The 14,486-nt window shown below is 38.1% G+C and overlaps 1 protein-coding gene across 1 annotated transcript in view; it reads left to right on the top strand.

The window, feature by feature from the left end:
• Positions 1-3,450: 3,450 nt before the first annotated feature.
• Positions 3,451-14,486, top strand: part of LOC106939044 (cell adhesion molecule 1-like) — a gene marked incomplete at its 5' end in the record, with an annotated part of 68,659 nt that continues 57,623 nt past the window's right edge. The window contains 2 exons of the mRNA XM_015021311.1: positions 3,451-3,609; positions 9,419-9,515. Of these exons, the coding sequence (XP_014876797.1) occupies positions 3,451-3,609; positions 9,419-9,515 (256 nt within the window). The remainder of the gene's footprint in view (positions 3,610-9,418; positions 9,516-14,486) is intronic.

The following is a 14,486-nucleotide window of genomic DNA, read 5'->3' as shown; positions in this document are numbered from 1 at the left end:
GCAACCCAAACAGAACTCTGCCCGTTACCTGGCAACCCAAACAGAACTCTGCCCGTTACCTGGCAACCCAAGCAGAGGCCCTAAAACAGCCCATTCTGAAATGAGCTGAAACCAGACTAAAATCTCATTATCTGAATGATCTTTTGTGAAAACTGTAACGTGTTTTATTTAGCTCATAAACCGAGCACAACCTGTTCAAGGAATCTTAAAATATAACCTTTAAACTTTTATATTTTTAATCTTTCTGCATTTTTATTTATTTTTTTACTTAAACTGAGAATCCTTCAGAGCATCAAACGATAATTTACCCGACTTTAAGCAGCAACTCACCAGATTTCACCATGCAAAGATTTTTTAATATATATATTTATATAAGTTTGTTGGAAGTTATCGTCTAAACTTAGCCGTGTAGACGTGTTTGAGGAGGCGTGGGCACCGGGTGCTTCATGAGGTCTTCTTCTTCTTGACACATTAGAATTAGCGCTAGCCGAAGCTTTAGCTTGAGGAAAATAACCGACTGTGATGCAGTGAAACTTCTGAAGAGGTGGATTCACGCTTCTGCGGCTTTGACCTCACAAACCGCTTTACAGAGGCCGTAAAACACGGGACGGTAGTCTGTAGAGTCACTTTGGACAGGTAATTATGTTCAGACAATTGAAAACAGGATTTAATCGTATGTAAGCATATGAATCAAAGTGTTTTACTGTTTACCAGGATTTAAATGGATAAAGAGGTAACCAATGACCAGAGCAGATGTAAAATACAGATTTCTTTTAGATGGCTTCATTCCCCTGTTTTTCTCTCAATTTAAACAAAAGTTTCCTTCTTTCACCAAGTATTCACCAAACTTAATAGTAAATATTTAATTATTTTTTAAATATTTACCTTCCCCACACCATTCGCACACAGGCCGACAATAAGAACTGACTGACAGCCATTAGAGCTTTTTAACACAAGTTTATTTTTAGTTTTTTGTGCTAATTACTGTGAGAAAGCTACTCACAGAATCTGAAAGAATCTGCTTTGTAATCTCCCAAGATCCACCTGACGTTCGAAAAGTTTTAATTTCCAGTAAGAAATATTCAAAACGCTTTAAGAAATGGAGCTGATAGCGAAGGTTCAACCTGGAAGACTCCGCCCCCTCCGTTCGCCCATCGGCGTCATGCTCATCTCCGACCTCAGCTCTGGACCTCACCCGGCGCATCCAATCATCAATCAAGCTCTGCATAAAAGGATCCACACCCAAGCCGTCAGCCGGTTCCCAGCTGCGTTCAATCCACCACCTCCCCTTCTCCACCCACATCCTTCGGCTCTCCAGGATGGCACCCTTTCCCGACCTCCACCACCAGGGTCGGGCCCCGGGGGAGAGCATCCCTAATCGGTTATCGGGATGTTCATCGAGTTCACATCAAATCTCAGTTCAGATCAGCTGCCGGGACCCGAGCGCCAAAGAACTGTTATTCATTGCTGTCATTAAATCTTTTAATTGTTCCTTTTTCTTCGTCTGAGTCTCTCCAGATTGAAATCTTATAATTTACTTAAAAATTCAGACGTTAACAGGATCACAAGATACAAAAGTATATTTCTGAAGAAACCCAGAACATTTGACCCACGTCAAAAACAATTCTGCCAAACACTGAAAAAAACTGTTAAAGCACTGAATTCAAGAAAACACTAAATTTCACTTTGACAAGTTTAGTTGGAATTCACATCACTGACCAAATAATTGCACATTTTGGCATTTAGGAAATTCAATTGCTTAATGGAAACACACCAATTTTGAAAAACTGAAATTTTGCGCACATTTAGCGAGAAACAAGATGTTGTATGTCTTTTATATATAAATATCTGGTTTCCTCATAAAGACTTAAATATTTCTAAAGATGCTCCTTTCAGACTCATTTTCCAATTAAACATATTCAGTCTAATTCCTCTAATTCAGACTCATGTTTCAGTGAAGTTTGCTTTAATGTTCTGCAGATAACAATCCGATCCAATCATCTGTTTCTACATCCACAGATCCTTTATCTTATTTATATCCTTCCCCTTTTATCCTGTGAGTTTCTGTGATTTATATCCCGACTCGTCACGCTAACAATACGGTGAAAGTCACATAACAACAGCGGTCATCGCTGCCTGGGTCGCTTCCTTCTGCTCTTTCAAGGCCGACAGAAATAAGGTTTTTTATTGACTGACAGGGAGCAGAGGAGCCATTAGACTGCAGAGCTGAGATGCGACCACGGGGCGATTTCAATTACCCCGCTCTGCCCCGGCAGGAAGTCCCCACAAACAGATAAAACAACAATCAGGGCAAAGTATGCGGTGGAGTTCCAGGGATGTAATGTAGATTTTGCACATTTTTTTTTTACCTCTTTCCTGCAACAGGCTATTGCAGCAAGGGGGGGAAAAGGAGTAGTAAGCGTACACTAAAAGAACTCAGAAATTTCTGAGCATGAAAAGTTGAAAACTTGCTAGAAATAAATCAAATTGTGAGAACAGGAACAGTCAAGACTCGACTGAATTTTTCTGAGAAAATATGACGTACCTCCTCCACCTCCGTCTACTTCCTGGAGGACGTTGAGCGCTCAGGTTTTAGTCAAACCCATTTTGCTTCACATTGTCTCTGCTTGAACAGATAAATATTTGATGCTGCACAGTTTGACAGCTCAGCCGTCCATCTTTTGAAATGACTTTGTCCCAGAGATCCGGGCGCCGTTCGGGCTGGGCTCCACGCCGCGCGCAGGAGGGCCCCTCCATTTTATCTCTACGTAGCACAAATGGATGTTGAGTTGGCATCTGGATGGAGGATGATGAATTAATCAGTGTGGGAGGAGAATAAAGTGACAGGTACTCAGCACCTAAAACCTTCCAGCTGAGCTGTACTTGCTCTGATTCGGCCCGTAGGAGCCGGTCTTAACGCGACGCGGGGAGAAGACGGCATCGTTCAACTGTGAAGAGTTTTTTTTTAGCTGATGGCAGATGGGAAACGGAAGGATAGGCAGGAAATAAGATGGCAGCTCATTAATCAGCCCAATAACTTCACACTTTCTGCTAATTTCACCTTCTTCTCTGAAACCTTTCTACAGGTTTGTGCTCACATTGGAGCAGGAGACTTTGTTTTTAAATGTAAAAGCATTTTAGGATTAAAAACATGAACTGAAGGATTGTGTGACAGTGTTCACTGATTTGATCCTCATCCTGATGTTAAATGGATCCGTATCAAAATAACAAGTCGCAGATCATCTCCCAGGTTAGCAGCTGAATTTAGTAGAAATGATCTTTCTGCATGTTAAATATTTTATTGCGAGGAGTACCAAAGTAATGGAGAACCAACAGATCCAACAGTCATAACACCAGTGGTCTCCAAGCTTATTTTGTTAAACATTTAGCTCCAAAAACATCCAGCTATGCAGCTTAATAAAACTAAATGTATTGCTGTATTTCCTGTAGGCAAACCCAAAGTGGAGCTGAGCTACGATAAGATGTACACCGTGACGAGCCGGGTGACGTTCGCCGTCAGTAAGGAGGACGACGGCGTCCCAGTCATCTGCATCGTGGAACATCCTGCGGTCAAGGACTTCCTGGCGCGCAAATTCCTGGAGGTGCAATGTGAGTCCAGCAGCTTCCCACATATAATCCTGTTAAAACAAAAAGCTTGGTTTTTATCTCCGTTTTGTTCCCATAAGTGTTATAAAGGCAGTCAAATACCTGTTTTCACTTCACCTTAGTGCACTCTCTGCATTAGCAGCTCCACTTTTTAAAGAGGGGTTCTGTGGAAGCAGCATAATGCAGCAGAGAGTGTTACCTCTGCAGCTTCTGACAGTTGAAGAAGGCTTTGAACGCTGCTTTTGTTTTTAATAGCAATGCTGCAGTCAGTAAATGTTGCTTCGTCCAAATATTCAGCACCGCAGTCTGTTTACTTTTAAAAATGGCTCCTTTTACGGGGCTGAAAACAGACAGAGCAGAACCAAGAGGAAAACCAACCAGGCAAAAATTATATGTTTCAGTCTGATGTTCAGATTTGTAATAAACCAGTTTTCATGTCTTTATCACTTCAAACTTTTAGCTTTTTTTAATTGTAACCTAGATCTTTTTTTTCTTTTTTTTTTTTTTTTGTTATTGGAGGTGAAACATTTAAATAAAAACCTAACGTGGCTTGTAGGTTCTGTTATCCATCAACTACAACTATGGTGGCATATTAGGGCCATTATAGACAAAAATATTAAAAGACAGGAGTGAATTTTCACCAAGAAACTGAAAATTTTTTAGATTAATTTCAGAAATTTTCTAGAAAAACAAGGAAATTTATGAGCTTCTAAAATAGAAACATTTTGCATTGCTGAGTTTAAAATTCAAAAATCATTCAAGAAGATACTAAGATTATTTAAATTAATCTCAGAAATCTTCTAGAAGAAATTTGAATTTCAAAAGTGAAAAATGTTTTCACTTTTGAAAAAAAAGTGAAAAAATGTTTCTGAGATGTTTATCTCAGAAACATTAGGAATTTTATTGAAAAAACAAGGAAATTTCTCCACTCCAAAAGTCAAATATTTGCTACAAGAAACTCAGAAATATTTATATTAATCTCAGATATTTGATAAGAAAAACATAATAGTCACTGAATTGAAAAAGTCAAAAATTTGCTTAAAAAGTGAAATTTTGAGATAAATTTCAGAAATTTTCTAGAAAAAACTTGGAAATTTCTTGGTTTCAAAAATGTTTGACTTTGATTAATCTCAAAAATTTTTGGTGGAAGTTTACTCTTGTCTCTATCTGCAGTGTCTTTTCCATGCTGTCGTACTCAAAGGAGGGAAATAAAGATAAAACACTCACTGATGTGTTGAAGATCAAATCTCATCAGATCACATAAATGTGAGGTTTCCTAAGCAGAAAAGTCATTTAAAAATTCAGTTTTCTTTGAAGATTTAAAGTCAGCTCCATGTTCCGGTGGAGATGTGATCAAAAGTGTCTGATCCAGAAAATCTTTGGATTTCTTTAATTATGAATGAATACACAAGGTTCTGATGCAGTCTGGAAAAATCTGGAATTAGATTCCAGTGTTTTCCAAATCTGAATAATATTAGAAAACAAATAAAGAAATAATATTTCTGATCAGAGTTTATATATTCAGAACAATCCTGGAGGAAACTCAGTTTTTCTCCAGTTTTGTTTATGTCTGTAAATATTCATAAAATATAAACTGATCAGTTTCTATGATCTGATTTGCAGAAATGTGTTTAATTTAGGGGCAGAATGTTGATTTCCCTTTTTTTTCACTTTGAATCCCCAACATTTGATCAAAGTTGATCTCACTGCATGCGAGTTGCTCCCAGTTTGAGCTGGAAAACTAATCACCCTCCATCCATCAGGGATCAAACGGCAACACTCGCACTTTTGACGCGTTGCGAGTGAAAGAGGAACACACCCCGGCGAGTTCGTCGACATCAAAGCGCCTCCGTGTCCAAAAAGGACAACACGTAGACAAAAAAGATGTCAAGCCTCCGCGGGGGGGCGGCAGCCGCGCCATAAAGAGAAAACCTGATGAGGACAAACACAAAGGATCCACCAGCCAACCGCTCGGAAATATTCACCACGATCAGACCAACTTCTGCAACTTTTACACCCTACAAATGAAACTCCAAACTGTTGCACTGCTTTTTGAAACTTCTAACTCTAGATGCATTTACTGTAGGAAATGTGCTGTTATTTTTAAAGAATCACAATTTTCTTTCTAGCTTGAGGATTTAAAGTTAAGATGAACATTTAATTTTGCATATATTTTTTTCCATGGGATGGAAAATGATGTAAAAAACACCAAAAAGGTCATAAGACGTAAAAACATTACTAGTACTTTCCAACCGAAAGAACCATTTTACTCTCACACCAACCAAATAAAACTCAAAAATATCACACAACTATTGAAAAAAGACAACTTATAACTTCAGATAAATCTACTATTGGAGATTTTATTTCTATTTTTAGAATTAAAAGTAAAGACAAACATAAAACATAGTAAAAAGAAGATGGATATATGTTTCTGTGGGATGGAAAATTAGGTAAAATATAGAAAAAGCACATAGATTCCAACTTAATTGTGAGAAAAATAGATCTAGAAACATATTGCTAATACTAATAATACCACAACATTAAGTTGTGGAAACTCAATGCAAATCCTGTGTGAATAAACTTCTAAAAAACTGTGAAAAACCTGCATTAAAAAAATGCATTCACCAATTAGTGCACACAAAATAAACATTACAGACTAACAGGAGATTCAAGGATTTCTCAGACATGCATGAAAGAATCAGTTAACACTGAGTGTGCTTTTGTTGAAAGAATAAAATTATAACATGATGGCAAGCTCAGAAAAAGTTGATTTTACATGACACTGGCCCTTTAAGGCTGTCAGGGAAAGTCAGGCCAGCATAACTGACCGACTTCCTGCTTTCTCAATGTTTTTTTTTAATTATTATTATTAAAACCTTGTTATCTGGCTGTGATGGTGAAGATGATCTTCAGAGTCTTTGTGTCATTTTACCAAATCACAGATATTCCTGAATCAATGCATAGCAACGACGGATGTCACGATAAGTCATGTGATTTCCAACCCACGAACACACGTCAACAGAAACTCGCTGAAGGAACTGTAGGCTGTCAGAGCGACCTGGAGACGCCGGGCGTCCTTCATGTTTATGGGTCCGAGATGACAAGGTCAGACGAGTGGAAGCAGGAAAAAGTTGCCTCAGAGTCTGAACTGCATGAAAAAGCCAAAGGGCTGCTGAGTGGATGCTGGCGAGCCCACTGAGCTGGCGGCGCGCCCGCCTGCCGTCCATCAGCAGGAAGCGGACAGACGGACAACCAGGCTTCTGTTGTTTATGGCTGAGGAGGTCGGACGGCCTTTTGTGGAGCTTTACTGCCGTGGCTCAGGCCTGATTAAAAACGCCAGGATCAAACAGGAACCTTTAGGCCACAACAAGAGCGGTTTACATCACCGGCAGGAAGTTATGATTCCTCCTCTCTGCAGACGTTCAGATCCAACCCAGATATTTTTCTCTCTAGGAAGAGGTAGATCAAATCTGAAAACTATTCCATTGTGTGTTTATCAGGAAAAAAGATGCATTCAGTACAGAGCTTTGTAAAAGTATGTACACCCCCTGAACTCGTCACCAAACACAGACTCCAGTGGATTTTATGCGATGAACCAACACATCGCAGGTGGAACAGAGTGATCCATGTTCTTCTGGGGTTTGTTTTCCCCAGCTCTGAACATCTACAGACCGAATCTTTGGTCCGTTCTTCAGAAAACAGCTCAAAGTCACTCAGATTGCCACAGATTGTTGATTGGATTTGGCTATGGACTTTGACGAGACGTTTTAGCAACAAGGCAACTCAAAGTTGTTTACATACAAAAAAAAACATAAAACAAGAAGAAATATCTCTTCTCTTTCTGCATGATGTCTCCTTTATGGGATGGGTCATACCTCCCTGCAGTGGTGGGAACTCTTCCGCTAATGTGCTAACAGCTGCAACAGGGGCGATGTCACACAGTGTGCACGAGAGCGCAGTCAGTGCTACACAGCTCCGCAGTAAACTGGTTCACATTGTTATCTAAAGACAAAAACAGATTGATTATAGAAGCTGCTGTTAGCACCTTATGCTAGCAGTTAGCATTCTATGTGTCTATCAGTGTAGCTTTAGTTTTACTCTGAGACTACCAACATTTCCAAATGCCCCACATGATCCGTGATGGTTGAATGTTTAAAGTAAGAAACCAGAACATTTTGCTTAGCCTTCCTGTTATCTGCAGAAGTTCCTCTCTCTGTTGCTTAGAAACGTCTTACAACTTTTCTTCTTCCTTTAACTTCACCTGAAGCCGCTTCCTGAGGCTGAAAACAGCTACATTTCAGTGTAGCAACTTCACACTGAAGAGTGTTAAATTTGTTAAGTAGAAACTTAACTGTGGTGCTTTTACTGGCAGGAAAAAAGTAGGGTTTTTGCTTTCTGACCTACCAATCTTTGAGCTTGCCACTAAAGACTTTTTTTCTAAGTGTGGTTGATTATAATTTATAATGATGTAGTGTTTAGTGTATTCTTAGAAAACATTTTGTTTGGAATATCTCAAATAAGAAGCGTACCACCCTGGAATGTTTGCAGTTTAGCTTTGGATTTATTGGCTTCTCCATCTGTTGGATGGAATCACATATGAACTTTCCAAAATGAGGCTTAAGTTCTGGTTAGATTAAAACATCTTCTTGTTTGGTCCTTCTCCCAATATAATATGTCCACAGTTTAAGCTTCTCTGGCTCTGAAGTGCCATCTTCTGTTTTCTGGTGGAACTTTTCCTTTTGCCCTTTGCAGGTTGACTTCTGGTGAGGCCCAGCTAACGTTTTGACCCCTAAAGGTTTATTCCATGCTTTGGTTTGCGGTTCGTTTAGAATCCGTTTAGGATGCAGCTCCAGAACAGCTGTCCACGGTTCAGAGAGCAGGAAGTGTAGAGGAAAAACGCCTTGAATGTAATTTTATTGTTTATGTCAAGCTGATTCCACCGAGGCTAAGCTGGTGCTGCTTGTTGTTTTTGTTGGTTTCTCAATAAAGGTTCCTTTGAGCAGCATAAAATTGACCGCCTCTCACTCAAACGCAGCCGAGGCGAGTCATGGATGTTGCTCTGATTGTTGCATCTTTTGTTATGTCTGTTGGGAACCTCAGATTGCTCGCTCTGTTTGCTTGAAGCAGCAGCTTTTCCACACATTCTGCTCCTTGACACATCAAGTCCTTGAATGGGCTTCCTCATTTTGCGTTTCATCTTTTAAAGGATCCAGATTCTCCATCGTCTTTGATTTCGACCTAAAACCAGTAGACGCTGTAAATGTACGCAAAACTTTCGAAATTCTGCTAAAAACAAAAACATTTTTTGTAATTGTTTTTGTGAAAATCCCCCCCACAATTTTGCAATTATAGTGTTTCTATTAAACAGGAAACAAATTTAAAATCACATGTGAATAAATTTGTTCAAGTTAAAAAACATGCATCACCATCTTGCTCTTACCACTTCCTGCATTTCTCCACCAATGATTCATGTGATGTGGAAAAATGTTTCCATTGTAATTTTGTGAAATAAAAAAAAATAAAGAACACCTCACTGCAGGGCAAAAACTTTTTTTTTAAAATTTATTTTCATAATTCCAATTTGTTTGATTTTTTGGTAAATAGAATATTTTTCTCCAGAGTTCAGTTGTCTTGGTGTCTTGCTCAACACAAGAAGTTTGGTTTAACTTTGCATGATGCGATTTTTTTCTTTGTATTGTACATAAAGTACAATTTTTGGAGCTATCAAGCCTTGTGGGTCTGTTTTTCCCCTTCCTGTGTCTTTTTCTTCTGAGTCATACAATCTTTTCTTGTTTTTCTCTCGTTGTTTCAGACAAACCAGAGGTGAAGATCGTGGTGGAATTTCCTCAGGGTTTGACAAGAGAAGGAGAAAACCTGGAGCTGACGTGTCAAGCCAAAGGCAAACCAAAGTAAGTCACTTTCAAACACTTTTTTCAACCAATCAGCTTTTTCCCAGGGGGGGCCATGGCCACTCCTGCTAAAAACTTGGGGGCGCCACTGCTCTGGGCTGCAGAGTTTCTGCCGGATCTCAGATGATCTGAGATTAGAACGATTTTAACACATCAAAGTTCAAACTGAAAACCACCAACAGAACCCGGAGCAAAAGCTTAGATTTGATTGGCTGAAGAAAAGGAGTCATTGGCACAACCTGTACATCCATCCATTCATTCTTCCATCCATCCCTCCTACAGTCCATTAATCCATTCATACATCTGTTCATCCCTCTGTCCATCCGTTCATCTGTCCATTGTGTAGGAACCTCCGGTGACATCATCTTAACCACGTTTTGACATAAAAACGGTTCAGCTTTGTTTCAGTGAAAATCCCCACTGAGAAAACTGAATGTAGTTTAATTTATTATAAATGTTAAGCACATTGATCTTAATATCGTGTTTAAATAACTGGCAGCAAAGTCATATCAGGCCGAATGAATCTTTCAAGTTTAGCGTTATTTATTAAGCATTATTTTCCTCTTTCTTGTTGAAGTCAGGGACGGTTTTCTTTTCATCTGAAAAAGCTCAAGGCAGCAGCCATTTAAGTAAAAATGACGCCATAAAATAAAGATTTTTCTGAGGAGCACGGTAAGAAGTTTTCTGTGTTTTACCTTGAGTTATTTCTCTGACATACTTCTGCGTGCCAGTGCTGAATCATTCTCCGACTCGGGAAGGAAATTATTTTTTCCCTCTCTTTATAGGAAGCAGTTAATATTAAATAACTCAGCACGCAGCTGCTCAGTACGTACAGTATCTGTAGCAGCTCATAAAGGAGATAAAATATTTCCTCTGTTCCTCTGGGTCCACTGAGTGAGAATCTATCACATGCTGGCCTTAAAACGCAGCTCTAAACTGTCTGCTTCACTCTGCTGCTCTACTGCATTTTCTGTATTATTTCTTAGCATTTTCTACCTAATTTTCCTGCTTCATTGTTCTTTATTGACAGCCTCTGAAGCCTTCAGAAGCTTCACTTTTTTGTTTTTAAACCCTGCATAGAATAATATTCTTAATATTCTGGGCATGCAACCTCAACTTGTACATTTTCAGGTCACATAAAATCATGTAAATGTGCAGAAATTACAGTTTTAATGTCCATTTGATGCTCCGAAAACAGCGCTATGAAGCAAACGTTTTCCCACATTTTAATGAGATATTATGCATCTATTTATGGAAAAGTCTTCACACATTTATGTTTATTTGTGTAAATTACATCCCATTTAAGAGTCGTGGCTTTCATGAATTAAATATTGTTCGCTAAACTAGTGGTAACTTTTACTAAACTTGTTTTTAATTTGTTCAGCTGTCAGCACTTATACCATAAAATCCTGTTGCTGTTGAATTAATAATTGATAATCTATGTTATTTTTTGATAAAGTTACAGTAAACCTCTTTGTTTTGACGGTTAATCACATAAAGCAAGTATCCATGAAGTGGTTTGTAGTTTAGTTCAGTTTCTTCTCTTTGATAATTACAAACGTACAGCATGTTCCCATGAACATGGGAGTATTTCCATATTAATTTAGTTTTGTTTAGTTCCAATGACTAACACCTCAGGCAATGACTAACACCTCAGGCAGTTACAAATAAATATTGAGTGTATTTAGACTTCTGGTTGCTGAACTTAGACTAAAGCATCTTTAAAGCCAAAAAATAGGAAACCATAAACCTGTTCTGTTTATCTGAGGTGATTTACAGATTTGCACTCTGCTAAAATCTGACTCTCTTGCTCATTTTTAAATCATATGTTGTGTCGACGATTAGCAACCTAACTAGTTAGCAACCACAGCTAGTTAGCAGCCATGCTACCGCTAAGCAGCACAGATCATACTTCTCAGAAAAATGGAGCGAGTTCTCTTCCTCTAACCTGGAGGTCTTCACATTAAAACCTTTTTGAGTTTTGTGCCTCTGGTAAGGCAGAGTTTGCCATTTCACAACTTGTTTGGCCTTTTAGAGGACTAACTCTTTTTCAGAAATGTCAAAAACCAACTTAAGTAAGTGTAAAAATCAGTTTATTTTTTTAATTTAGCCATTTCCATTAATGTTTAATGAAGCAGTACTTCAAAAGGCGCTTAAAACTTTTGATGTAAACACAGCTAGTGACAAAGCACAAATCCCTCCTTCTTACCAAGCAAGTGGCAACAGTGTACAGATAACTACTGCAAGCTGTTGACGTTACAGCAATCCCTCACATGGAGCAAGCACGTGGCGACAGCTGAAATGAACAACTTCCATATAACAGGAAGAACCTGATTAAAAATCTGGTTTGATTTTAGATTTGCAAATTGGTAAATTACAGATATAATATTGTTGCTATGGCCGATAACCGATATTTGCCAATATTATAAAGATTTCATTACTGTTTCGAACCCATTGGAAAAAAAGAAGAGCCCAGAAACAAACGGCAACAAGATAAAGATAAATAAATTACTGAACTGATTCAGATATTTTAAAAATGACTGATATTGATCAGTACCGATGTTAGTGCTGATATATTGTGTATCCCTATAACAATAAATAATTTTTACTGGCATTTACAAATTATTACATGAGCTCCTGGTCTTTCCATCTGTGACCGTATTTTCATTTTAAAGGATAAAGTTGCAACTTACAAATAGTCAAGTACACAGTTAATGTACTGTCTGCAGCTTTAAAAGCATTCAGCATCCATATTGATCAAAAAACAAGTTATATTTTTAACTTCTTTAATGTGACAGCCATAAGTTTAGCAACTGATTTTTTTGGACCTTTTCCTCAAAACTGAAAAAATAAAATCAGCAATCACTTCTTTAAACACGGCGTTTTCAAAAGGAGTTTCCATCGAGGATATGAATGTATAAACTGTTTTGACAAATGCAGTTAAATGTTGAGTTGTAGCAGAAACAGTTGAATCTTTTTTTTTTTTTTCCCCTCATGTTGGAAACTTACTGAGGCTTTTATTGGCAATAATTGATTCCTGCAAATGTCTGTCGGTGTCGTGTGAAAGCTCCTGTCCGTCTCTCATTAGGCAGCCATTTCGTACGTATCAGTGGCGAACGCAGGTGTTGGTTTGCTCAGATGACAGGTCTGTGTGATAGGAGATGTAATGGAGTGCAAATACAGCCATTAGCGAACGGGGGAGAATAAAAGAGCGAGTGCCTCGGGCAGAAGTCCCGCTGGACGGTTGAGGCCTCCGTATAGCTGGCAGTGTTTGCGTCGCTCCCGTTAATTTGTTGACGAGGTCGCTCAGATCTAAACAGAACAAAACAATCATTGGATGATGGTGGAGTTGTGAATATTATATGAAAGTGACCTAATGAGAAGAGAAACTGCAGCAAACAGAAAAACACAGAGACGTTATCGCTTCTGTTGGTTTTAAATGTCACTTCAAGGCAATTTATAAAATAAGAACAAGTTAATTTAATCATACATTAACTCCAATTGATCCCAGTTATGAAGTCGTGCATTTATTGCTTATTAAGAAACTGGAGTACTTTCTACAGATTCCATTTAACATATAATTACACAATTTGACATTTTGAAAATAAATTTGTTTAATGGAAACAAGCCAAATTCCAAAAAGCAATTATTTGATTAAAAAGTGTTGGCGCCAGGATGTGCTAACTAATTGGTTTATTTCACAAAACAGTGAAATAAACCAATATCTGCAATACAGTCACTTTTTTCGCATCACATGATCAACAACAGGATGTTACTACTGGCGAAAACCACGAGGAAGAAGACAACAGGAAGTAGTTGGATGCATGTTTCTTAATGACTTGAACAAAGTTATTAACATGAGATTTTAATTGCATTTCTTATTTAATAGAAACATTGCAATTGTGAAATTGTGTTTTCTTTTACATTAGCAGAGTATTGGCGAAGTTTTGGACACATTTGTGAAAGAAACACAGCAACTTAGTGGTAACTGCAGCTCCTTTAGTGGCTTCAAGTAGACCTGACCTTCCTGCATCATTTACGGCGCACGCCTCTGCTGTGGCAGCTCTATGCTGTCGGGATCCTGTTCTGTGTTCATTTATCAACAAAATGAGCAACAATTTCAGTTCAGAGCCTCCTTTTTGCTGCTAAATTATTGAATAAGTAGATATATTTATTCAATAATTAAGAAGCAAATGGAGCTGATGCAGATTGAGATTTTTTGTGTTTTTCTTTATGTGAAATTTTCAATAACAAATTTGTTATTGAAAACAATAAATGTTTTTTTTCTTTTGTTAGCCATATTGTTTTTTTGTTCTGTCATACTAAGTAGAGCCAGAAATCCCCAGTGACTTTTTGCTCAAAAGCAGACTCAGTAATTAAATTGGGCTAAATCCAATGAAGGGTTTTCAAGGACAGCTCTGGAAATAAAATAAAACTGATATCCTGACCAAGTTAGGAAACTGTTCTACTGAGACTCTGTTTTGGACCTTTGCTATTAAAATACGTGTTAATTTGTTGTTGAGCAGGAAAAAAATTCACCAAAATGTTATTTAGCATTTTTAGCTTGAGATAAAAGTTTGGACATCACTGCATTAAAATATTTGAAAGTAAAGCTTCAAATGTTTAAACCGTTATTCAATGAAAAAAAAAATCATTCATATTTTCATTAATTTATGCATTTTTTTAATAAAAACTCCTCAAAATAATTTTTAATCAGTTAAAATCCAGTTGAGCAGGACGCGGCGAAGTGAAACTCAGCTGAAACCTCCAGCTTTATTCCAGACATCCTAATCTGGAGCTGCCAGGGACGGTTTTTACTCTATGATCTGCTAAAGCGGGACACAACATGAACACACAGACACAAAACACACAGATCAAAACACCATGTACCCCAACACACACACACACACACACACACACACACACACACACACACACACACACACACACACACACACACACACACACACA

Source organism: Poecilia latipinna, unplaced genomic scaffold, assembly GCF_001443285.1.
Source record: "Poecilia latipinna isolate Pla-1442-1.1 unplaced genomic scaffold, P_latipinna-1.0 Scaffold2758, whole genome shotgun sequence".
Taxonomy (NCBI): domain Eukaryota; kingdom Metazoa; phylum Chordata; class Actinopteri; order Cyprinodontiformes; family Poeciliidae; genus Poecilia; species Poecilia latipinna.
Note: the sequence above shows the minus strand (reverse complement) of the source record. Positions and strands in the feature narration are given on the sequence as shown.